The following is a 25,976-nucleotide window of genomic DNA, read 5'->3' as shown; positions in this document are numbered from 1 at the left end:
GCCAGTGCGTTTCTTACGATTACATGCATTTGAATGGGGAGCTCGCCCGAAACAAAGTATAGGTTTTCATTATGTGAATAACTTGAAAATCTTAGCTCAAACAGCTTAAAAACATGTGTGCCCAGCACGGGGATATAGAAGTCTATTAGATAAAGCCATAAATATGTATGTCTGAGTCTTCTATCCAAAGTTACAGCTATTTATATGAAGTTGTACAAAAACGCTTTTTTTCGTCAAGCCAGTGCGTTTCTTACGATTACATGCATTTGAATGGGGAGCTCGCCCGAAACAAAGTATAGGTTTTCATTATGTGAATAACTTGAAAATCTTAGCTCAAACAGCTTAAAAACATGTGTGCCCAGCACGGGGATATAGAAGTCTATTAGATAAAGCCATAAATATGTGTGTCTGAGTCTTCTATCCAAAGTTACAGCTATTTATATGAAGTTGTACAAAAATGCTTTTTTTCGTCAAGCCAGTGCGTTTCTTACGATTACATGCATTTGAATGGTGAGCTCGCCCGAAACAAAGTATAGGTTTTCATTATGTGAATAACTTTAAAATCTTAGCTCAAACAGCTTCAAAACCTGTGTGCCCAGCACGGGGATATAGAAGTCTATTAGATAAAGCCATAAATATGTGTGTCTGAGTCTTCTATCCAAAGTTACAGCTATTTATATGAAGTTGTACAAGAACGCTTTTTTTCGTCAAGCCAGTGCGTTTCTTACGATTACATGCATTTGAATGGGGAGCTCGCCCGAAACAAAGTATAGGTTTTCATTATGTGAATAACTTGAAAATCTTAGCTCAAACAGCTTAAAAACATGTGTGCCCAGCACGGGGATATAGAAGTCTATTAGATAAAGCCATAAATATGTGTGTCTGAGTCTTCTATCCAAAGTTACAGCTATTTATATGAAGTTGTACCAAAACGCTTTATTTCGTCAAGCCAGTGCGTTTCTTACGATTAAATGCATTTGAATGGGGAGCTCGCCCGAAACAAAGTATAGGTTTTCATTATGTGAATAACTTTAAAATCTTAGCTCAAACAACTTAAAAACATGTGTGCCCAGCACGGGGGATATAGAAGTCTATTAGATAAAGCTATAAATATGTGTGTCTGAGTCTTCTATCCAAAGTTACAGCTATTTATATGAAGTTGTACAAAAACGCTTTTTTTCGTCAAGCCAGTGCGTTTCTTACGATTACATGCATTTGAATGGGGAGCTCGCCCGAAACAAAGTATAGGTTTTCATTATGTGAATAACTTTAAAATCTTAGCTCAAACAGCTTCAAAACCTGTGTGCCCAGCACAGGGATATAGAAGTCTATTAGATAAAGCCATAAATATGTGTGTCTGAGTCTTCTATCCAAAGTTACAGCTATTTATATGAAGTTGTACAAAAACGCTTTATTTCGTCAAGCCAGTGCGTTTCTTACGATTACATGCATTTGAATGGGGAGCTCGCCCGAAACAAAGTATAGGTTTTCATTATGTGAATAACTTGAAAATCTTAGCTCAAACAGCTTCAAAACCTGTGTGCCCAGCACAGGGATATAGAAGTCTGTTATATAAAGCCATAAATATGTGTGTCTGAGTCTTCTATCCAAAGTTACAGCTATTTATATGAAGTTGTACAAAAACGCTTTTTTTCGTCAAGCCAGTGCGTTTCTTACGATTACATGCATTTGAATGGGGAGCTCGCCCGAAACAAAGTATAGGTTTTCATTATGTGAATAACTTGAAAATCTTAGCTCAAACAGCTTAAAAACATGTGTGCCCAGCACGGGGATATAGAAGTCTATTAGATAAAGCCATAAATATGTGTGTCTGAGTCTTCTATCCAAAGTTACAGCTATTTATATGAAGTTGTACAAAAACGCTTTTTTTCGTCAAGCCAGTGCGTTTCTTACGATTACATGCATTTGAATGGGGAGCTCGCCCGAAACAAAGTATAGGTTTTCATTATGTGAATAACTTGAAAATCTTAGCTCAAACAGCTTCAAAACCTGTGTGCCCAGCACAGGGATATAGAAGTGTATTAGATAAAGCCATAAATATGTGTGTCTGAGTCTTCTATCCAAAGTTACAGCTATTTATATGAAGTTGTACAAAAACGCTTTATTTCGTCAAGCCAGTGCGTTTCTTACGATTACATGCATTTGAATGGGGAGCTCGCCCGAAACAAAGTATAGGTTTTCATTATGTGAATAACTTGAAAATCTTAGCTCAAACAGCTTCAAAACCTGTGTGCCCAGCACAGGGATATAGAAGTGTATTAGATAAAGCCATAAATATGTGTGTCTGAGTCTTCTATCCAAAGTTACAGCTATTTATATGAAGTTGTACAAAAACGCTTTTTTTCGTCAAGCCAGTGCGTTTCTTACGATTACATGCATTTGAATGGGGAGCTCGCCCGAAACAAAGTATAGGTTTTCATTATGTGAATAACTTGAAAATCTTAGCTCAAACAGCTTAAAAACATGTGTGCCCAGCACGGGGATATAGAAGTCTATTAGATAAAGCCATAAATATGTATGTCTGAGTCTTCTATCCAAAGTTACAGCTATTTATATGAAGTTGTACAAAAACGCTTTTTTTCGTCAAGCCAGTGCGTTTCTTACGATTACATGCATTTGAATGGGGAGCTCGCCCGAAACAAAGTATAGGTTTTCATTATGTGAATAACTTGAAAATCTTAGCTCAAACAGCTTAAAAACATGTGTGCCCAGCACGGGGATATAGAAGTCTATTAGATAAAGCCATAAATATGTGTGTCTGAGTCTTCTATCCAAAGTTACAGCTATTTATATGAAGTTGTACAAAAATGCTTTTTTTCGTCAAGCCAGTGCGTTTCTTACGATTACATGCATTTGAATGGTGAGCTCGCCCGAAACAAAGTATAGGTTTTCATTATGTGAATAACTTTAAAATCTTAGCTCAAACAGCTTCAAAACCTGTGTGCCCAGCACGGGGATATAGAAGTCTATTAGATAAAGCCATAAATATGTGTGTCTGAGTCTTCTATCCAAAGTTACAGCTATTTATATGAAGTTGTACAAGAACGCTTTTTTTCGTCAAGCCAGTGCGTTTCTTACGATTACATGCATTTGAATGGGGAGCTCGCCCGAAACAAAGTATAGGTTTTCATTATGTGAATAACTTGAAAATCTTAGCTCAAACAGCTTAAAAACATGTGTGCCCAGCACGGGGATATAGAAGTCTATTAGATAAAGCCATAAATATGTGTGTCTGAGTCTTCTATCCAAAGTTACAGCTATTTATATGAAGTTGTACCAAAACGCTTTATTTCGTCAAGCCAGTGCGTTTCTTACGATTAAATGCATTTGAATGGGGAGCTCGCCCGAAACAAAGTATAGGTTTTCATTATGTGAATAACTTTAAAATCTTAGCTCAAACAACTTAAAAACATGTGTGCCCAGCACGGGGGATATAGAAGTCTATTAGATAAAGCTATAAATATGTGTGTCTGAGTCTTCTATCCAAAGTTACAGCTATTTATATGAAGTTGTACAAAAACGCTTTTTTTCGTCAAGCCAGTGCGTTTCTTACGATTACATGCATTTGAATGGGGAGCTCGCCCGAAACAAAGTATAGGTTTTCATTATGTGAATAACTTTAAAATCTTAGCTCAAACAGCTTCAAAACCTGTGTGCCCAGCACAGGGATATAGAAGTCTATTAGATAAAGCCATAAATATGTGTGTCTGAGTCTTCTATCCAAAGTTACAGCTATTTATATGAAGTTGTACAAAAACGCTTTATTTCGTCAAGCCAGTGCGTTTCTTACGATTACATGCATTTGAATGGGGAGCTCGCCCGAAACAAAGTATAGGTTTTCATTATGTGAATAACTTGAAAATCTTAGCTCAAACAGCTTCAAAACCTGTGTGCCCAGCACAGGGATATAGAAGTCTGTTATATAAAGCCATAAATATGTGTGTCTGAGTCTTCTATCCAAAGTTACAGCTATTTATATGAAGTTGTACAAAAACGCTTTTTTTCGTCAAGCCAGTGCGTTTCTTACGATTACATGCATTTGAATGGGGAGCTCGCCCGAAACAAAGTATAGGTTTTCATTATGTGAATAACTTGAAAATCTTAGCTCAAACAGCTTAAAAACATGTGTGCCCAGCACGGGGATATAGAAGTCTATTAGATAAAGCCATAAATATGTGTGTCTGAGTCTTCTATCCAAAGTTACAGCTATTTATATGAAGTTGTACAAAAACGCTTTTTTTCGTCAAGCCAGTGCGTTTCTTACGATTACATGCATTTGAATGGGGAGCTCGCCCGAAACAAAGTATAGGTTTTCATTATGTGAATAACTTGAAAATCTTAGCTCAAACAGCTTCAAAACCTGTGTGCCCAGCACAGGGATATAGAAGTGTATTAGATAAAGCCATAAATATGTGTGTCTGAGTCTTCTATCCAAAGTTACAGCTATTTATATGAAGTTGTACAAAAACGCTTTTTTTCGTCAAGCCAGTGCGTTTCTTACGATTACATGCATTTGAATGGGGAGCTCGCCCGAAACAAAGTATAGGTTTTCATTATGTGAATAACTTGAAAATCTTAGCTCAAACAGCTTAAAAACCTGTGTGCCCAGCACAGGGATATAGAAGTCTATTAGATAAAGCCATAAATATGTGTGTCTGAGTCTTCTATCCAAAGTTACAGCTATTTATATGAAGTTGTACAAAAACGCTTTTTTTCGTCAAGCCAGTGCGTTTCTTACGATTACATGCATTTGAATGGGGAGCTCGCCCGAAACAAAGTATAGGTTTTCATTATGTGAATAACTTGAAAATCTTAGCTCAAACAGCTTCAAAACCTGTGTGCCCAGCACAGGGATATAGAAGTCTATTAGATAAAGCTATAAATATGTGTGTCTGAGTCTTCTATCCAAAGTTACAGCTATTTATATGAAGTTGTACAAAAACGCTTTTTTTCGTCAAGCCAGTGCGTTTCTTACGATTACATGCATTTGAATGGGGAGCTCGCCCGAAACAAAGTATAGGTTTTCATTATGTGAATAACTTTAAAATCTTAGCTCAAACAGCTTCAAAACCTGTGTGCCCAGCACAGGGATATAGAAGTCTATTAGATAAAGCCATAAATATGTGTGTCTGAGTCTTCTATCCAAAGTTACAGCTATTTATATGAAGTTGTACAAAAACGCTTTTTTTCGTCAAGCCAGTGCGTTTCTTACGATTACATGCATTTGAATGGGGAGCTCGCCCGAAACAAAGTATAGGTTTTCATTATGTGAATAACTTGAAAATCTTAGCTCAAACAGCTTCAAAACCTGTGTGCCCAGCACAGGGATATAGAAGTGTATTAGATAAAGCCATAAATATGTGTGTCTGAGTCTTCTATCCAAAGTTACAGCTATTTATATGAAGTTGTACAAAAACGCTTTTTTTCGTCAAGCCAGTGCGTTTCTTACGATTACATGCATTTGAATGGGGAGCTCGCCCGAAACAAAGTATAGGTTTTCATTATGTGAATAACTTGAAAATCTTAGCTCAAACAGCTTAAAAACCTGTGTGCCCAGCACAGGGATATAGAAGTCTATTAGATAAAGCCATAAATATGTGTGTCTGAGTCTTCTATCCAAAGTTACAGCTATTTATATGAAGTTGTACAAAAACGCTTTTTTTCGTCAAGCCAGTGCGTTTCTTACGATTACATGCATTTGAATGGGGAGCTCGCCCGAAACAAAGTATAGGTTTTCATTATGTGAATAACTTGAAAATCTTAGCTCAAACAGCTTCAAAACCTGTGTGCCCAGCACAGGGATATAGAAGTCTATTAGATAAAGCCATAAATATGTGTGTCTGAGTCTTCTATCCAAAGTTACAGCTATTTATATGAAGTTGTACAAAAACGCTTTTTTTCGTCAAGCCAGTGCGTTTCTTACGATTACATGCATTTGAATGGGGAGCTCGCCCGAAACAAAGTATAGGTTTTCATTATGTGAATAACTTGAAAATCTTAGCTCAAACAGCTTCAAAACCTGTGTGCCCAGCACAGGGATATAGAAGTCTATTAGATAAAGCCATAAATATGTGTGTCTGAGTCTTCTATCCAAAGTTACAGCTATTTATATGAAGTTGTACAAAAACGCTTTATTTCGTCAAGCCAGTGCGTTTCTTACGATTACATGCATTTGAATGGGGAGCTCGCCCGAAACAAAGTATAGGTTTTCATTATGTGAATAACTTGAAAATCTTAGCTCAAACAGCTTCAAAACCTGTGTGCCCAGCACAGGGATATAGAAGTGTATTAGATAAAGCCATAAATATGTGTGTCTGAGTCTTCTATCCAAAGTTACAGCTATTTATATGAAGTTGTACAAAAACGCTTTTTTTCGTCAAGCCAGTGCCATTCTTACGATTACATGCATTTGAATGGGGAGCTCGCCCGAAACAAAGTATAGGTTTTCATTATGTGAATAACTTGAAAATCTTAGCTCAAACAGCTTCAAAACCTGTGTGCCCAGCACGGGGATATAGAAGTCTATTAGATAAAGCCATAAATATGTGTGTCTGAGTCTTCTATCCAAAGTTACAGCTATTTATATGAAGTTGTACAAAAACGCTTTTTTTCGTCAAGCCAGTGCGTTTCTTACGATTACATGCATTTGAATGGGGAGCTCGCCCGAAACAAAGTATAGGTTTTCATTATGTGAATAACTTGAAAATCTTAGCTCAAACAGCTTCAAAACCTGTGTGCCCAGCACAGGGATATAGAAGTGTATTAGATAAAGCCATAAATATGTGTGTCTGAGTCTTCTATCCAAAGTTACAGCTATTTATATGAAGTTGTACAAAAACGCTTTTTTTCGTCAAGCCAGTGCGTTTCTTACGATTACATGCATTTGAATGGGGAGCTCGCCCGAAACAAAGTATAGGTTTTCATTATGTGAATAACTTGAAAATCTTAGCTCAAACAGCTTCAAAACCTGTGTGCCCAGCACGGGGATATAGAAGTCTATTAGATAAAGCCATAAATATGTGTGTCTGAGTCTTCTATCCAAAGTTACAGCTATTTATATGAAGTTGTACAAGAACGCTTTTTTTCGTCAAGCCAGTGCGTTTCTTACGATTACATGCATTTGAATGGGGAGCTCGCCCGAAAAAAAGTATAGGTTTTCATTATGTGAATAACTTGAAAATCTTAGCTCAAACAGCTTAAAAACATGTGTGCCCAGCACGGGGATATAGAAGTCTATTAGATAAAGCCATAAATATGTGTGTCTGAGTCTTCTATCCAAAGTTACAGCTATTTATATGAAGTTGTACAAAAACGCTTTTTTTCGTCAAGCCAGTGCGTTTCTTACGATTACATGCATTTGAATGGGGAGCTCGCCCGAAACAAAGTATAGGTTTTCATTATGTGAATAACTTGAAAATCTTAGCTCAAACAGCTTCAAAACCTGTGTGCCCAGCACAGGGATATAGAAGTGTATTAGATAAAGCCATAAATATGTGTGTCTGAGTCTTCTATCCAAAGTTACAGCTATTTATATGAAGTTGTACAAAAACGCTTTTTTTCGTCAAGCCAGTGCGTTTCTTACGATTACATGCATTTGAATGGGGAGCTCGCCCGAAACAAAGTATAGGTTTTCATTATGTGAATAACTTGAAAATCTTAGCTCAAACAGCTTAAAAACCTGTGTGCCCAGCACAGGGATATAGAAGTCTATTAGATAAAGCCATAAATATGTGTGTCTGAGTCTTCTATCCAAAGTTACAGCTATTTATATGAAGTTGTACAAAAACGCTTTTTTTCGTCAAGCCAGTGCGTTTCTTACGATTACATGCATTTGAATGGGGAGCTCGCCCGAAACAAAGTATAGGTTTTCATTATGTGAATAACTTGAAAATCTTAGCTCAAACAGCTTCAAAACCTGTGTGCCCAGCACAGGGATATAGAAGTCTATTAGATAAAGCCATAAATATGTGTGTCTGAGTCTTCTATCCAAAGTTACAGCTATTTATATGAAGTTGTACAAAAACGCTTTTTTTCGTCAAGCCAGTGCGTTTCTTACGATTACATGCATTTGAATGGGGAGCTCGCCCGAAACAAAGTATAGGTTTTCATTATGTGAATAACTTGAAAATCTTAGCTCAAACAGCTTCAAAACCTGTGTGCCCAGCACGGGGATATAGAAGTCTATTAGATAAAGCCATAAATATGTGTGTCTGAGTCTTCTATCCAAAGTTACAGCTATTTATATGAAGTTGTACAAGAACGCTTTTTTTCGTCAAGCCAGTGCGTTTCTTACGATTACATGCATTTGAATGGGGAGCTCGCCCGAAACAAAGTATAGGTTTTCATTATGTGAATAACTTGAAAATCTTAGCTCAAACAGCTTAAAAACATGTGTGCCCAGCACGGGGATATAGAAGTCTATTAGATAAAGCCATAAATATGTGTGTCTGAGTCTTCTATCCAAAGTTACAGCTATTTATATGAAGTTGTACAAAAACGCTTTTTTTCGTCAAGCCAGTGCGTTTCTTACGATTACATGCATTTGAATGGGGAGCTCGCCCGAAACAAAGTATAGGTTTTCATTATGTGAATAACTTGAAAATCTTAGCTCAAACAGCTTCAAAACCTGTGTGCCCAGCACAGGGATATAGAAGTGTATTAGATAAAGCCACACTGAAAAAAATGTTTTTTTGGCCCTGTAATTATTATTTCAATTAGCTATATAAATTTTACAAAAAAATACAAATTCAGTGCTATTACTTTAAAATAGCAGTTTTTCTTGTAGTGCATTACTTGAGGATTGTTTGTAATTATGTGTCCTCAGTTTTGTATGTAAATTGAATCATTCAATCCAAGTAATATTCACTAAACCAATTCATTGGCTTAATTAGTTGATATTTCCAAGTAAAATGTAATGGAGTGACATCAGTGAATATGGCCACCTTCTCTGCATTCGGAGCATGACGTCAAAGCCCCTCCCCACATTTGAGCGGTCTTTCTTCAGACATACCATGGTCCACATTTCGGCGGTTGGCAGACTTGACGGAAACGGGAAGAAGTGGAACCATGAATGTAAGTTTTAAGCGGGCAAACTTTGTACGTTCCTGTTGTCTCACCTACTTAAGTCAGTTTCTCCGCACTGAAAGCAGCTGCGCTAGCAAATAGTGTATTTTCCTGCTAGACTTGCTAACTAACTTTCCTGGCAGGAGGTATGTCCAGAATTTCCCACAGCACTTTACAGCTTAGATGGCCACCTAAACAACACACGCCTGCTGCCTTAACTAACGTCTTTGTGAATAAAACGACCACGGTCCAGTTTAAAATAATTGCTGCACCGCTGCTACGAGGTGTATTTTGAAAAACAAAAAACAAAAACGATGTACGCACTCAATTTCACTCAAGTCTTCATGTTGACCTGTTTTAAATTTGACACCGAGCTGACATATGTTTAAAAAAAAAAAAAAAATCAGTGTGCATCCTTGAGTTAGTAGAAATTAGTTGAAAAGCATATAGATAACCTTTTTTCTTTTCTTTTCTTTTCTTTTTTTTTACAGAACATAGGACCTTCTGACTGCTAATTTGAACTCCACAAGGTAAGATCAAATTAGTAACGATTAGGTTTAACTTGTCACATAATTTCTTTGTGTGGCAGTTTGGTTTAATTTTGAGATGGTCAATTTGTCTGTTTAAGGTGCCACAACATGAGATGGATGTGTAAGATATGTAGCTTTGAGTCAGAGAAGAGGTTGGGATTGTTAAAACACTACAGACTAAAGCATGGAAATGGTGGTCGCAGCCAGTCAGTCCCTTGTCTTCACACTGATTGCCCTTGCTCGTTTAAAACATTTAATGCCCTTAAGACCCATTTGTCTCGACACCATGTGAAGATGGTCACACAAAGTGGACCTCTTTCATTTACTTGTCTACTTTGCTGCTCTGTTTTTTTTAATTCAGAGAAGCAGTATTTTGAGCATCTTAACAACCACTTAAGGAAGTTTGAAGTAGTTGCATGTGTCTTCAAAAACTGCAACTTCAGTACAAATATTTATTCCACCTTTGCTACACATAGACACAGAAAACACCAGTCACACACCCTTGAGGATTTTAAAACTGAAGTATTAAAAAGCAAACCTAATGAACCCATGTTTGCTCAGGATGAGACCTGTGTGGAAGAGAGCTTAGAGCTTTGGGATGGGGAAACACAGGAGTTGTCTCAAGATATAGAAGAGAAATTTGGCCATCTATTTTTAAAGTTAGAAAGCATGTTCAATGTCCCAAACAAATGCATTGATGAAATAGTAGATGAGCTTCAGTTTATATCCACCTCTGCATCTGGTCCACTTTTAAGAGATGTGGTGGTGTCCACCTTGAAAAGCCATAATTGTGATCTGGATCCAGCCATTATCTCAGATTTAGTGAAAAATCTTTGTGAGACACACCCTATAAGTACTGCCTTGGGGACAGGTGGCTCTTTCACAACTTATTACAAGAGAAGAGAATTTATGAAGAAGCATTTTTCAGTTGTTGAACCAGAAGAACACATACTTGATAAAAAAAGGGGCAAAACCTTCCAGTATGTCCCAATATTGCCCTCCTTGGTGCAGGTCCTAAGTAAGTCTTTTCAAGAAAACACATTTGAAGGTGAAAAAAAAACTGAAAATGACTTTAAGTACCAGACATTTCGTGATGGATCTCACTATCAAAACAACAAGTTTTTCTCTGTAGAGGAGAACAGAGTGAGTCTCATCCTGTACGTTGATGACTTTGAGGTATGTAATCCTCTTGGGACATCTCGAAAAAAGCACAAAGTCACAGCTGTCTATTGGGTGTTGGGAAACATTCCGGTGCAGTTACGTTCCACATTGACATCAATCTACCTTGCAATTCTGTGTAAGGCTGAAGACACCAAGCAGTTTGGATTCCAGCGAGTTTTAGAGCCACTGTTAACAGATATCCAAAGCTTGGAGAAAGATGGTCTTTTTGTTCCAGCGTTAGGGAAAGCCATCAAAGGGACTGTGGTCAGTGTGGTGGCAGATAATTTGGGGGCGCACTCTGTGGCAGGATTTGTCGAAAGCTTTGCAGGGTCATACATCTGCCGGTTTTGTGTTGGGGAGCGATCCAAGTTTCAGTCCAATGAAGTGAGATCTGGGTCTTTTCATCAAAGAACCAAAGATCAACATACACTGCATGTACAGACAGCTGTGTCTAGTCCAGATCACCCTCATTGTTATGGTGTAAAAAAACAGTGTGCATTGTCAGAAAAACTTGAGCATTTTCATGTTACATCTGGTTACCCTCCAGATGTTTTACATGATCTGCTGGAGGGCATTGTTCCAGTGGAACTGGCTTTGGCATTTGATAACTTGATCAAGAAAAAATATTTTTCTCTCATGGAACTGAATGATGCCATTTCCAATTTCCCATACAAGTGGAGTGATAAAACAAATCGCCCTCATCTCATTCCTGCTAACTTTTCGACTCGAAAATCAGTAGGGGGCAACGCACATGAAAATTGGTGCTTATTACGTCTTTTGCCTCTGATTATAGGTTTAAAAGTACCCCAACAAGAGCCTGTATGGCAGATGCTGATGACACTGAAAGACATTGTGGACCTTGTCATGTCTCGAGCCCATACTGAAGAAAGCATTTGCTATCTTGACAGCATCATTTCAGAACACCGAAGCAGATTCCTTGATGTTTTCCCCCAACATAAGCTCATTCCCAAGCACCATTTCCTTGAGCACTATCCTCAGCTCATTCGGGAATTTGGCCCCCTGGCTGCCCTCTGGACAATGAGATTCGAGGCCAAACACAGCTTTTTCAAGAAGGTGGTCAGACACACTGGTTGTTTCAGGAATATTTTGCTGTCCCTTGCAAATAAGCACCAGCTCATGGTTGCATATCATCAATCACATTCTGTCAAACCATCACTTGCAGTCACAAAAACAACAGAGGTCTCTTTAGATGTGCTTAAGGATGATCTAAAAGACCTGGTGAAATGCAAATTCCCTGCTGTTACAGCTGTGCATGTTGCCAATAATGTGTGCAGTTTAGGCACCAACTATGCAGTGGGAATGTTGTTGTGTTGTGGTTCCACTGCAGGACTGCCTGACTTTTCTGAAGTGTTACAGATAATGGTGATTTGTAACAAACTGACTTTTTTCGTGAGACAACAAAATACATGGTACAATGAACACCTGAGGAGTTATGAGCTGGAGAACACAGGGAGTGTGCAGTTACTTGAGCAAAGAGAGCTTAAAGATTTTTATCCTTTGGCTTCATACACCCTTGCAGGAAGATGCCTGACAACTTTAAAGCACCACATTTGCCTATCCTTTTGAAATGTGAGGAGTGAATAAATGTCTGTGTATTTCTCTTCTCTGTTGTTGCAGCTTCTTCCTGTTGATATGGCACCCTCAGCGAAACTGCGGATAATTTTTGGGGAGGATGATGTCCACAAACTACTTTTACCTGCAGGCATCCCAAGCACACTTCAGGACCTCAATGATGTTCTTCGAGAGACATTTGATATTACAGGACCATTCACTGTTATGTACCAGGACATGGATTTCGACGGTCAGTTCTTCACTTTGACCTCGATTGAGGAAGTACAAGATAAAGCTAACCTCAAAGTAGTAAAAACTGAACCAGTAATCTTGAGTCTCACTACTGTGGACATGTCAGAAGTCGAATCTCCAGTTCCACTATCTACAGAAGCAAGCTCCTCCTCATCTGTATGCGACACAATCCTGTTGTCCTCCCCAGATGAGAGTGGACCATCCTACAGGTCTAAGCCATGGCCATTTAAGTTTGAAATACCAGACTTCTCTTATGATATAGACCGTGCACTGGAAGCAGGAAAGCAAGCTTATGAAAATGATGGCACACTTTTGAACAACCCAAGCGTAACTAGTAGCATTCTTGAGAAGCTTGCAGAGACTATATTTGGCTTCACAGCATATCCAACTGGTGTCCAGATTTTAGCTGTTGCTGAAGCCTTGGTAGCAAAATACCCATGCCTCAAAGAGCCAGGGTCTTTTAATGGCCTGTATGGTTGGCAACAGAGGATAAAGTATAAAATGGGCAACTACAGGGCAAAGTTAAGAGGTCGCCAATTAGCCATTCCAGAGCTCGAGGTGAACACACTGAAGAGACGATGCTCCAGTGAAGAGGGTTCACTTAAAGGCTTTAAAAGGGCAAAAAAAGCTGAAGTCAACTATCTGCCACCACTGCCATTCGGTGAGACTGAAGAAACCTTAGAGATGGAGAGACTAGATTTGCTGAAGGAAATGAAGAAGAAGCACAATGAGAGGGCAATTAATGAGAAAATGGAGAAGTCTTTCGCTATGAGAAGAAAAGAGGTTGTCAAGGATTGCCCCGCAATCCAAGACCTCTTAGAGAGGTGGCCTTCTCTGTTCTGTGAAAATCAGGTAAATCCAGTTCTTGTTCATGCAGCAACTAAGTGTATGTGAGATCTCATGAGTCATCTTTGACATCATTTTGTGTTTTTATCTCTCATTTCAGATCAAAGAGGAGTTTAAGCGAATAACCACAATTCATCTGGAGCGAACGTTTTTGTCCAGATTGGACGGGTACACCACCAAACTCCTGGAGATATTTCGAAGGAAGGGTGGGACTGCAGGGACCAAAATAAAACCAATGTTGGACTCACTGAATAAGGTAAAATTTTAAATTATTTTAATTACATAATCTAATGGAAAAGATGAGGTCATACACACTGAGAATGTATCACTCTTATTTAAAGGACAAGTTTGTTATTTTACACTTAAAGCTTCGTTCGATTTCATCATAAACAATCTGAAAACAATTTTGATTGAAATTTGGACACATGCTGCTGGCCCGAGCTTTTTTGGTTTCTGTGGTAGCACACCCCCACCTCCACAATGTCTTCATACAAAGACGTGAAACTCACTGAGTGGTCAGGGGTGTTCACTGATATGTTCACACACATCGCTGCAAAAATGCTTTCCAACAGGTGTTTTACCATTTGTTGTAAAACTGTGGACCTATTTTTTCAAACGCCTCACACCTGTACATTCTTCCGTACAGAGCTTGAATAATAGAATAGAATAGCGGCGGACTAATACCGTACATCACAGCACATCTAATACAAGTCAATGGAGTTGGACAAAAACTACAATAAAAACCAGTTGGGAAGTATCTTTTGCAGCGATTTTTGTGTGAACATATCAGTGAACACTCCTGACCACTCGGTGAGTTTCACGTCTTGGTAAACGACAGTTTTATGCGTTTTAGGAAGGATTGTTCCAGTGCACCTATGAAGCCATTGTGGAGGTGGGGGTGTGCTACCACAGAAACCAAAAAAGCTCGGGCCAGCAGCATGTGTCCAAATTTCAATCAAAATCGTTCGATTTCATCATAAACTGAAAACAGGGCTTTAAGTGTAAAATACTGAACTTGTCCTTTAATCTGATCAGTGTCTGTGTTGGCTGAAACTGTTCTCCTGATCCTGACACTGTGGCCACAATTAACAATTTATGCACATGATTGTCTCTACAAGTGTATACATACCTGTCATCTCTCCCTTAATATGCGCTCAAAAGCAGAGAAATTTACAGAATTTTCAAAGTGACCCTCTGAGTGCAGCGAGATCCCTTCCTGCTGCCCATAGACTCCAATACAATTATTTCCCAAAATATTACTCTTGTTTGTGGGAATTCCTGTCCTTGACTGGTTAATATTGTGATAGGAGGTACTGATATGTTGCGAAAAATTCATTTGCATGTCCAGTGATGAGGCAGAAAACTTTCCTCACTGGGCAGAGACAGTTTCTGGACCCACAGATTATGATATGCACTGGACTCTTGTCTTAACACACATCGTTGAGAAATTCATGTTAAGTTGCACACTTCACAACGTTAGAATGTAGCTGCAGGCTTACATTCTCCATGGGTAACTTTCTGTTTACATCTGTATGTGCTGTTATGTATGTATGTTACATATGTTATGTTGTGTATTTTCTGCAATAAATTTTCTTTTTGGGTTTAATAGCATCATGTCGATGGCAGAAGGGACATTATCATTCGTTGCTTAGTTGAGTATCTTGGAGAGAGTGGAGAGGAGCTGATCAAAGACCATCAGGTATCTGATGATCATAATGACTGTATTAAAATTATTGTCTAACCTTATAATCTGGTCTTCACTTGTGATGATATATTGAAGGTCAAAGATTCTCTACACTCGTGATGTTTTTTAAAAAAGACTCAAGATTAATATTTTTAATCAGGCTTTTAACTAATTTCTTAAATCTTTATGCTCTTACCCTTTATTTTTTAAATCATATTTAATCTTTATCTTATCTGCCTTAAACTTTAACTTGCCTTTTGTCTGATTTTTTTTTCTGACTATTTAACGATCACTTATTAACTTTATTTTATGAGCAAAAGAGTATTTAATTTGATTATACCTTTATAACCTATTTTAATGATTTAATGGTTCTGGTCTACCAACACGCGTGCCGTCCCATGGACAGCTCCAGGCTGGATGGCCCCCAAAAGTGATTTTCTTTGTCTCAGGGTCAGCCTCTGTGAAGCACATTCTGTAACTTTACGTATGAAAAGTGCCATATGAATATTGTTTGATTTGAGTATACTAAATTGAGTAGACCTCTTTTTTTATTTTTACATTTTTTTTCTCTTAACCTTTTCTTTTACTTGGAATCTATTCTAGTTATTTCTAATTGTGGTTTGTTTGTTTTCACAGGACGTCAGCCAAGAAGCATTGAAAGAGGACTGCAGTAATCACATGATGAAGATCATCGTAATCCATCCCAATGTGGCACAGGAAAACCAAGATCCTGTGAACGTGTCGGTCATCATTGAGGGGACAGAAATTCTGGAGGACTGCGGAAGTGTGACAAACGCTTGCCTCCTGCTCATGGGTGTCATCTATGCTGTCAACTTAAGTTACCCACTGAAACTGAAATATACGTTTGAGGTATTTCAGAAGCTGTTTCTTGAGCTTGACATCCTTAGAATGTCACCAAAGGTCCAGTCTCTCCACAAGAAACTTTTAGCGTGAGTGTTCCAGTGTTATTTGTGCTTTTGTCCAGCACAATTAATTTGTTTGCATTTTGTCTGTTTTCTGACAGTGATTTCAAGTGTTGGTCAGTTTTATACAAGTTCTTTCTGTCCTGAACGTTCTGAGAATGTCTGCAAAGGTAGTGATTGCAACTGTTAATGGACAGAGTTGATGTATGTGTTCTGAAAGTTGATTAGAAGAAAGGGGACAGTGCACACTGAGTTTTTGAATAGCATGTTGTTGTTTTTTTGTATATGTGTATATGCTCTGTTTTGAAATTTGCGAGCAAGAAGTTCTATGGCCATGTTTTTTGTGGTTATAATGTTATGTAGATATTTTAAATATATCTATGCCATTTCAACTGTGAAATAAAAGTGTCCCTTAAGCTGCAAATATTTGTTTTGGAAAATATTGATTTATTATTTAATAGAATAATAAGAATATTTATTCAATTCGATTAATATTAACTAGTACATTCATAATAAATATTACTTAATAATTACATAGAATATAACAAAGAAAAGATGAGTAAGAAACACAAAGAAATATCAGCAATGTTCACTTGGGTTTTGTAATTGGATGCAATGGTATTCTGAGTAAAAGTTACAATCTATACATGAGTATTGCCAGTGCAATTTACTTGTGTATTTCACATTAGAAATAGATGGTTCTAGTAAGTAAATATTACTTAGAAATAGCCCGAGTAAAGATTACAAGCACTTTCTGTGTGGAAAAAGTTGCCTAGCTTTTTTTAAGTAAATGTCACTCCAATTTTCTTTCAGTGCATAAATATGTGTGTCTGAGTCTTCTATCCAAAGTTACAGCTATTTATATGAAGTTGTACAAAAACGCTTTTTTTCGTCAAGCCAGTGCGTTTCTTACGATTACATGCATTTGAATGGGGAGCTCGCCCGAAACAAAGTATAGGTTTTCATTATGTGAATAACTTTAAAATCTTAGCTCAAACAGCTTCAAACCTGTGTGCCCAGCACGGGGATATAGAAGTCTATTAGATAAAGCCATAAATATGTGTGTCTGAGTCTTCTATCCAAAGTTACAGCTATTTATATGAAGTTGTACAAAAACGCTTTTTTTCGTCAAGCCAGTGCGTTTCTTACGATTACATGCATTTGAATGGGGAGCTCGCCCGAAACAAAGTATAGGTTTTCATTATGTGAATAACTTGAAAATCTTAGCTCAAACAGCTTCAAAACCTGTGTGCCCAGCACGGGGATATAGAAGTCTATTAGATAAAGCCATAAATATGTGTGTCTGAGTCTTCTATCCAAAGTTACAGCTATTTATATGAAGTTGTACAAAAACGCTTTTTTTCGTCAAGCCAGTGCGTTTCTTACGATTACATGCATTTGAATGGGGAGCTCGCCCGAAACAAAGTATAGGTTTTCATTATGTGAATAACTTGAAAATCTTAGCTCAAACAACTTAAAAACATGTGTGCCCAGCACGGGGATATAGAAGTCTATTAGATAAAGCCATAAATATGTGTGTCTGAGTCTTCTATCCAAAGTTACAGCTATTTATATGAAGTTGTACAAAAACGCTTTTTTTCGTCAAGCCAGTGCGTTTCTTACGATTACATGCATTTGAATGGGGAGCTCGCCCGAAACAAAGTATAGGTTTTCATTATGTGAATAACTTGAAAATCTTAGCTCAAACAGCTTCAAAACCTGTGTGCCCAGCACAGGGATATAGAAGTCTATTAGATAAAGCCATAAATATGTGTGTCTGAGTCTTCTATCCAAAGTTACAGCTATTTATATGAAGTTGTACAAAAACGCTTTATTTCGTCAAGCCAGTGTGTTAGAAAGCCCACTGTTTACACGTTATTTGCTTGGTTGAAGTGTTGTGGTTGGTCGATAGATAGTGTTTGCGCTGTGGAATTTGATATGTCCTACGTCATTGAACTCACCATGTCTATGCTGACGCTCCTTGAATGCACCACTCTGTGCCGTGTGCTGCTAGTCTGCCTTTGTAGCTGCTGATAGCCAGCATTTTTCCTTGTGTCTTCTCACCAGTATCTCGTGGGTTTTGGTTTATTGCTGTGTGTGAATGCCAGAAGGTGGGTTCTGTTTACATGATGTTGTGTATGTCAGCTGCTATTGTGTGCATTTGTTCCCTCGTGGCTATGCTAATGTTATCCTATGCTAATACGCTAATATGCTAATACGCTATGTAAGCTACTAAGCTAGTTAATGCTAATTATAAATCTTGTGTAATTGGTGAAGTTGTTATAGATGTGAGTGTTGAATACAGTTCCTTGTGCTATCTCTGTGCTAGAATAATGTCTAGACATGTTGAATGTTTTATGTGTGCTGTACTGATAGTTGCTTTATGTATCATTACTACAGACCACAGCTGAATAAATCTCCTAAACTTGGAAGCTGCCTCCGTGTTCTTTAACCGGAACACACCCACCATACCTTGCCGCTCTAAATCAAATCAGCTAAACTCCCGGAGACAACATTCTCTCCATTTTATGGTCCTTCGAGCCGGAGTAGAGTACTGATTAAGGTATGGAACAGACAGATGTCCAGGCTGACTCAGCACCCCCACGTGTTTCACAGAGAGAGCGACGGCCACCTGCTTACCTGACCGATTATGAGGTTTCAACACTCCCTCTTGAGGGACAAACTCAAACCACGCAACCGGCTACTGCTTCCCAGTGTTCACATAGTGGTAAAACATGCTCATCCCACAAGAGCTCCAGCTCCAGGTCCACAAGGGCATCACGCTCGTCGATAGGCAGATTCCCTTCCCACGCATTATCAGACCTGGAAACAGCCCAGCTCGAAGAGCGAGTAAAGCAGATGGAACTTGAGGAATTCCAACAGCACCTAGAAGAGGATCAACAAGTCGAATATGAATGTCAACGACTTCAAGCTCAAGCCAGAGAGGCCCAGCAGCTACAAGAAGAAGCCATTAGAACCCAAGAATCGCTGAACAGACAGCTGGAGAGGCGACGACAGCTAAAGAAGAGGGTAAACGAGCTGGAGATAGCCAAGATGGTTACTTCTCTCCTTAAAGAGAAAGCACAAGAACCCAGTGGTTCCAGAGTCTCACCATGCCCATTGGAGAATAGTAATTCGAGCTCCCATGCAGCTCTACCTTCAGTCGGGCCCGAGGGTCAGCCTCCTGTACCGCTAGTCGCTCCACCCTCAACACTTACCGTGACTCAGCCTCCAGCGCCCGTGGTAACTCCACCTCCAGTAACCATGGCCTCGCATCCACTGCATTCTCAATGCATGCCCCAAGTGCTGCACCCAACTGTTCCAGCTGGACCTCGGTCTACTACCCTTGCACCTGATACCTATTACCAGGCATCTACTCCATTCTCAGTTCAGCCATCGCAGTACGCTCGTGCAGCCTGCACCAACCCTGCCAAAGCAGAGTCACCTTGCTCTCCCACCCGGACTAAGTCCGAGCTACATCAACTACCGACAGCTAATGCGTACCCTTTCCTCGCCACAGGTTATGGCATTCCCAAACCTATGATTCCCTTCTTTGAGAGTGGCCGTGAAAGTGACTTTGCCTTATTGAAAATGGCCCTTGACAACCTGTTGAACAGTCATCCACACCTGAATGAGCAGTATAAATATCAAGTGCTGCTTGGGCACCTACGGCTACCTAGTGCAATCCAGCTAGCTAAGGCATACATGCATGACCCAACGCCGTACACCATGGCCATGCACGCCCTGCAGGGCAAGTATGGGCAACCCCGTCAGCTCGTCCAAAGTGAATTGGGCACAATTCTGAATGCTCCAGCTATCAAATTCGGCGACGCAGAAGCCTTTGATGCATTTGCCTTGTCTATCCAATCTCTAGTAGGAATGCTTAGGACACTGGAGGGCCAGAACGGCTTTGAGCTAAGATGTGGGTCTCATGTCGACCGACTACTGAGTAAGATGCCACCCAGTTATCGTGATGGGTTTGTAGAGCATTGCCTGAACCAAGGCATTCTTCGGACAGGTACTGACCAAACCTATACCCTGCCTGATCTGAGTTCCTGGCTGCAGATGAAATCCCAAGCGAAGCGCATTGCAGATAGAGCTGCTTCACTCTATAGTCCTGAAGCTTATAAGCCGACAAAGAAAGACCAGCGTCTTCCCCATACACCAAAGGAGAAATCTACAGCCTTCTTCCTGACTTCCCGGGAAAACCCCAGCGCAGAAGGGAGTTCTTTCCGACCAAAGTCCTCATCCAGACCAAAACCATACTGTCCGCGCTGCGAGAATAAGGAACATTTCCTGAACGCTTGTGTAGACTTTAAAAAACTGACCACCGACCAGATGGTGAGGTGGTTAACTGATGAACAGCGGTGCTGGAAATGTGGAAGAACTCACCAGCCAGAGGTTTGCACCCTCAAACGACCTTGTAATACCTGCAGAGAGCAACACCTGACTGTACTGCATGATGCTGTCCAGCAGATCCAGAAGAGTGTGCTCATGATGACTGCTCCGACTACAACAGTGTACTTGGATAGGCCAAACCGTTCCCCCAAGGTGATGCTGAAGGTTGTAAAGGTCTTGCTGTACAACAGGGACCAAACATTGGAGACTCATGCAATACTTGATGATGGCTCAGAACGAAGCATCATTTTACCACAAGCTGTTCGACGCTTAAACCTCAGCTCAGAGCCTGAGACGCTTACCCTGCGGACTGTCCACCAAGAGGTAGTGCAGCTTCATGGCGCCTCAGTCTCCTTCCATGTGTCTTCCCCCTACAAACCTGGGGAGAAGTATCATATACAAAAGGCATTCACCGCCGAGGCCCTTGGTCTCTCAGAACATTCCTATCCGGTGAGGATTCTCCAACGCCGCTATGAACACCTGCGTGACTTACCTCTGCCTTTGGTAGACCATGTTCAACCTCTGCTGCTTATTGGCTCTGACATGCCTCATCTCCTGGCACCTACAGCACCAGTTCATCTGGGCCCGACAGGGGGACCCATCGCTGTCCATACGAAGCTTGGTTGGTCACTCCAAGGTCCCATCAGTATCGACCAGACTCCTGCAACTGAGCAGCAGTGCCTGTTCACAACAACCGTTGTGCCAACCAGTGAGCTTTTCAGGAATGTTGAGCGTCTCTGGCAGATTGATACGCTGCCTTATGTGAGCGAGAAGCAGGTAACCCGATCGAAGCAAGATCAGCAAGCTCTGAACCTACTCCAGACATCCACCATCAGGGTCACTGTTGATGGGACACAGAGGTATGCCACACCACTGCTTCGTCGCGCCAACTCCGCCACACTTCAAGCTCCTATGGAAGCAGTTTTGCCAAGTCTGCGCAGTACAGAGAGGAGACTTGTCAAAGACCCACAACGTGCCGAAGTATATTGTCAGGAGATTCAGAAGCTAGAGAATTTGGGCTATGTAGCTGTGGTGCCACATGAGATAGCTAGAACCACTGCAGAATCCTGGTTCATACCTCACCACATGGTGCGACACAATAACAAGGACAGGATCGTCTTTAACTGTTCTTTCCAGTACGAAGGGAAGTCCCTCAACTCTATTCTCCTCCCTGGACCTGCCCTAGGTCCATCTTTGCTAGGAGTTCTTCTTCGGTTTCGACAGTATCCAGTTGCTGTGAGTGGCGACATCAAAGGTATGTTCCACCAGATACGCCTGTTACCAGAAGACAAACCAGTGCTGCGCTTCCTCTGGCGGGACATGAAGAGGAATGAAGAGCCGAAGATCTATGAATGGCAAGTGCTACCATTTGGCACTACATGCAGTCCTTGCTGTGCCATCTATGCATTGCAGCAGCACGTCCGGGACACTTGTAGTTCCAATCATGACCTCGTCAATTGTGTAGAGCAGTCGTTCTACGTGGATAAGTGCCTCCGCAGCACCCACTCCCAAGAGGAAGCTAAGGCCCTAGTCGACAGTCTGTGCCAGCTGCTTCACACCGGGGGGTTTGAGATACGTCAATGGGCCAGCAACATTCCTGCTGTCATTGAGCATCTTCCATCCAATGTCAGATCTGAGAGTAGTGACCTATGGCTCTCTCAGTCTAGCACGGACCTTTGGGAGCCAACTCTGGGATTGACATGGGATTGCCTTCGTGACTCCTTCAAATACAGACATCGACTAGGGGAGAGAACTGAACCCACACTGAGAAACGTCTACAAAACACTTGCGTGTCAGTATGATCCGCTAGGTTATATAGTGCCATTCACCACGCGGGCCAAGATTCTGGTACAGGATCTTTGGAAGGAGCAGCTCGGCTGGGACGACCCGATCCAGCCACCTAGCCTTCGTGACAGATGGCTTGCCTGGGAAAGGGAGATTCCTGATCTTATCCAAATGGAAATCCCCAGATGTTATGCACCAACATCTGCTGATTCGTCTGCTTTGAGCAGAGACCTTCACATCTTTTGCGACGCTTCCGAGAGAGCATATGGGTCTGTCGCTTACCTGCGGACAGAAACTGCTCAGAAGGAAGTCTATGTTGCCTTTGTAATGGCTAGATCCCGAGTGGCTCCAAAGAAACAGTTGTCCATGCCACGGTTGGAGCTAAGTGCCGCTCTCACTGGTGCACAACTAGCTGGTCTCCTTCAAGCTGAGCTCACGCTGCCCATTCGGAAGGTTATTCTCTGGTCGGACTCTACTACCGTTCTCCACTGGATCAAGTCAGAATCTTGCAGCTATAAAGTTTTTGTGGGCACGCGGGTGGCAGAGATCCAGAGTCTTACAGATGGGAGCACCTGGAGATATGTGGATAGCGCGAATAACCCTGCTGATGACATTACCCGGGGCAAGACCTTGAAGGAGCTGTCACGACCACACCGGTGGCACCAAGGCCCTGAGTTTTTACGTCGATCCGAGGATCATTGGCCGACCAGCCCACCAGCATATCCAGAGCCAGAGGATGGTGAGCTGAAGAAATCATATTTCTGTGGACAGGTTAGGGTTGACTCCTGCCCTCAACTTCCTGAAATCAGCATGTTCTCCACCTGGAAGGATCTCATGAAGACAACAGTGCGGTCCCTACATGGGGCGGCTGACCCAAACTCAAGTTCGCACAGTGAAGCAGATGATTATATCAAAGGTGAGAAACTTCTCCTGATGGACGCATCCGGACTGCTGCCGTTAAGGTCAAAGATCGAACGTATATTCGACCAGTAGCCCGCTTGGTCTCACTCCCTATGCTTGAAGATGATAAGGATCCACGTACCTGAGTGACCTTTCTACCTTGGATTCGACTGTCTGTGCAGACAGTCGGGGGCGGCTGTGTTAGAAAGCCCACTGTTTACACGTTATTTGCTTGGTTGAAGTGTTGTGGTTGGTCGATAGATAGTGTTTGCGCTGTGGAATTTGATATGTCCTACGTCATTGAACTCACCATGTCTATGCTGACGCTCCTTGAATGCACCACTCTGTGCCGTGTGCTGCTAGTCTGCCTTTGTAGCTGCTGATAGCCAGCATTTTTCCTTGTGTCTTCTCACCAGTATCTCGTGGGTTTTGGTTTATTGCTGTGTGTGAATGCCAGAAGGTGGGTTCTGTTTACATGATGTTGTGTATGTCAGCTGCTATTGTGTGCATTTGTTCCCTCGTGGCTATGCTAATGTTATCCTATGCTAATACGCTAATATGCTAATACGCTATGTAAGCTACTAAGCTAGTTAATGCTAATTATAAATCTTGTGTAATTGGTGAAGTTGTTATAGATGTGAGTGTTGAATACAGTTCCTTGTGCTATCTCTGTGCTAGAATAATGTCTAGACATGTTGAATGTTTTATGTGTGCTGTACTGATAGTTGCTTTATGTATCATTACTACAGACCACAGCTGAATAAATCTCCTAAACTTGGAAGCTGCCTCCGTGTTCTTTAACCGGAACACACCCACCATACCTTGCCGCTCTAAATCAAATCAGCTAAACTCCCGGAGACAACATTCTCTCCATTTTACAGTGCGTTTCTTACGATTACATGCATTTGAATGGGGAGCTCGCCCGAAACAAAGTATAGGTTTTCATTATGTGAATAACTTGAAAATCTTAGCTCAAACAGCTTCAAAACCTGTGTGCCCAGCACAGGGATATAGAAGTGTATTAGATAAAGCCATAAATATGTGTGTCTGAGTCTTCTATCCAAAGTTACAGCTATTTATATGAAGTTGTACAAAAACGCTTTTTTTCGTCAAGCCAGTGCGTTTCTTACGATTACATGCATTTGAATGGGGAGCTCGCCCGAAACAAAGTATAGGTTTTCATTATGTGAATAACTTGAAAATCTTAGCTCAAACAGCTTCAAAACCTGTGTGCCCAGCACGGGGATATAGAAGTCTATTAGATAAAGCCATAAATATGTGTGTCTGAGTCTTCTATCCAAAGTTACAGCTATTTATATGAAGTTGTACAAAAACGCTTTTTTTCGTCAAGCCAGTGCGTTTCTTACGATTACATGCATTTGAATGGGGAGCTCGCCCGAAACAAAGTATAGGTTTTCATTATGTGAATAACTTTAAAATCTTAGCTCAAACAGCTTCAAAACCTGTGTGCCCAGCACAGGGATATAGAAGTGTATTAGATAAAGCCATAAATATGTGTGTCTGAGTCTTCTATCCAAAGTTACAGCTATTTATATGAAGTTGTACAAAAACGCTTTTTTTCGTCAAGCCAGTGCGTTTCTTACGATTACATGCATTTGAATGGGGAGCTCGCCCGAAACAAAGTATAGGTTTTCATTATGTGAATAACTTGAAAATCTTAGCTCAAACAGCTTCAAAACCTGTGTGCCCAGCACGGGGATATAGAAGTCTATTAGATAAAGCCATAAATATGTGTGTCTGAGTCTTCTATCCAAAGTTACAGCTATTTATATGAAGTTGTACAAAAACGCTTTTTTTCGTCAAGCCAGTGCGTTTCTTACGATTACATGCATTTGAATGGGGAGCTCGCCCGAAACAAAGTATAGGTTTTCATTATGTGAATAACTTTAAAATCTTAGCTCAAACAGCTTAAAAACATGTGTGCCCAGCACGGGGATATAGAAGTCTATTAGATAAAGCCATAAATATGTGTGTCTGAGTCTTCTATCCAAAGTTACAGCTATTTATATGAAGTTGTACAAGAACGCTTTTTTTCGTCAAGCCAGTGCGTTTCTTACGATTACATGCATTTGAATGGGGAGCTCGCCCGAAACAAAGTATAGGTTTTCATTATGTGAATAACTTGAAAATCTTAGCTCAAACAGCTTAAAAACATGTGTGCCCAGCACGGGGATATAGAAGTCTATTAGATAAAGCCATAAATATGTGTGTCTGAGTCTTCTATCCAAAGTTACAGCTATTTATATGAAGTTGTACAAAAACGCTTTTTTTCGTCAAGCCAGTGCGTTTCTTACGATTACATGCATTTGAATGGGGAGCTCGCCCGAAACAAAGTATAGGTTTTCATTATGTGAATAACTTGAAAATCTTAGCTCAAACAGCTTCAAAACCTGTGTGCCCAGCACAGGGATATAGAAGTGTATTAGATAAAGCCATAAATATGTGTGTCTGAGTCTTCTATCCAAAGTTACAGCTATTTATATGAAGTTGTACAAAAACGCTTTTTTTCGTCAAGCCAGTGCGTTTCTTACGATTACATGCATTTGAATGGGGAGCTCGCCCGAAACAAAGTATAGGTTTTCATTATGTGAATAACTTTAAAATCTTAGCTCAAACAGCTTCAAACCTGTGTGCCCAGCACAGGGATATAGAAGTGTATTAGATAAAGCCATAAATATGTGTGTCTGAGTCTTCTATCCAAAGTTACAGCTATTTATATGAAGTTGTACAAAAACGCTTTTTTTCGTCAAGCCAGTGCGTTTCTTACGATTACATGCATTTGAATGGGGAGCTCGCCCGAAACAAAGTATAGGTTTTCAT

General features: G+C 40.4%; 1 protein-coding gene across 1 annotated transcript; it reads left to right on the top strand.

Moving 5' to 3' along the window:
• Positions 1–8,887: 8,887 nt before the first annotated feature.
• LOC102782428 (uncharacterized) lies at positions 8,888–16,458 on the top strand. Its single transcript, XM_087830541.1, has 6 exons — positions 8,888–9,093; positions 9,576–9,614; positions 12,414–13,451; positions 13,546–13,701; positions 15,055–15,144; positions 15,766–16,458. Exons 3-6 carry the CDS (start codon positions 12,429–12,431, stop codon positions 16,081–16,083), a joined length of 1,587 nt encoding a protein of 528 aa, XP_087686667.1. The 5' UTR covers positions 8,888–9,093; positions 9,576–9,614; positions 12,414–12,428; the 3' UTR covers positions 16,084–16,458.
• The last annotated feature ends 9,518 nt before the right edge of the window (positions 16,459–25,976 follow it).

The sequence above is a fragment of the Neolamprologus brichardi genome, chromosome 17 (genome assembly GCF_056152115.1).
Source record: "Neolamprologus brichardi isolate AB-2024 chromosome 17, ASM5615211v1, whole genome shotgun sequence".
Lineage (NCBI taxonomy): Eukaryota > Metazoa > Chordata > Actinopteri > Cichliformes > Cichlidae > Neolamprologus > Neolamprologus brichardi.
The sequence above is the reverse complement of the archived record's forward strand: the minus strand, read 5'-3'. Positions and strand labels throughout refer to the sequence as shown.

Bases quoted from the DNA above. Each gene is read 5' to 3' on its own strand.
- LOC102782428 (XM_087830541.1), top strand. From the start codon at position 12,429: ATGGCACCCTCAGCGAAACTGCGGATAATTTTTGGGGAGGATGATGTC. The intron at 13,702-15,054 runs GTAAAATTTTAA...TGGGTTTAATAG, and splicing joins TGTTGGACTCACTGAATAAG to CATCATGTCGATGGCAGAAG. The intron at 15,145-15,765 runs GTATCTGATGAT...TTGTTTTCACAG, and splicing joins AGCTGATCAAAGACCATCAG to GACGTCAGCCAAGAAGCATT.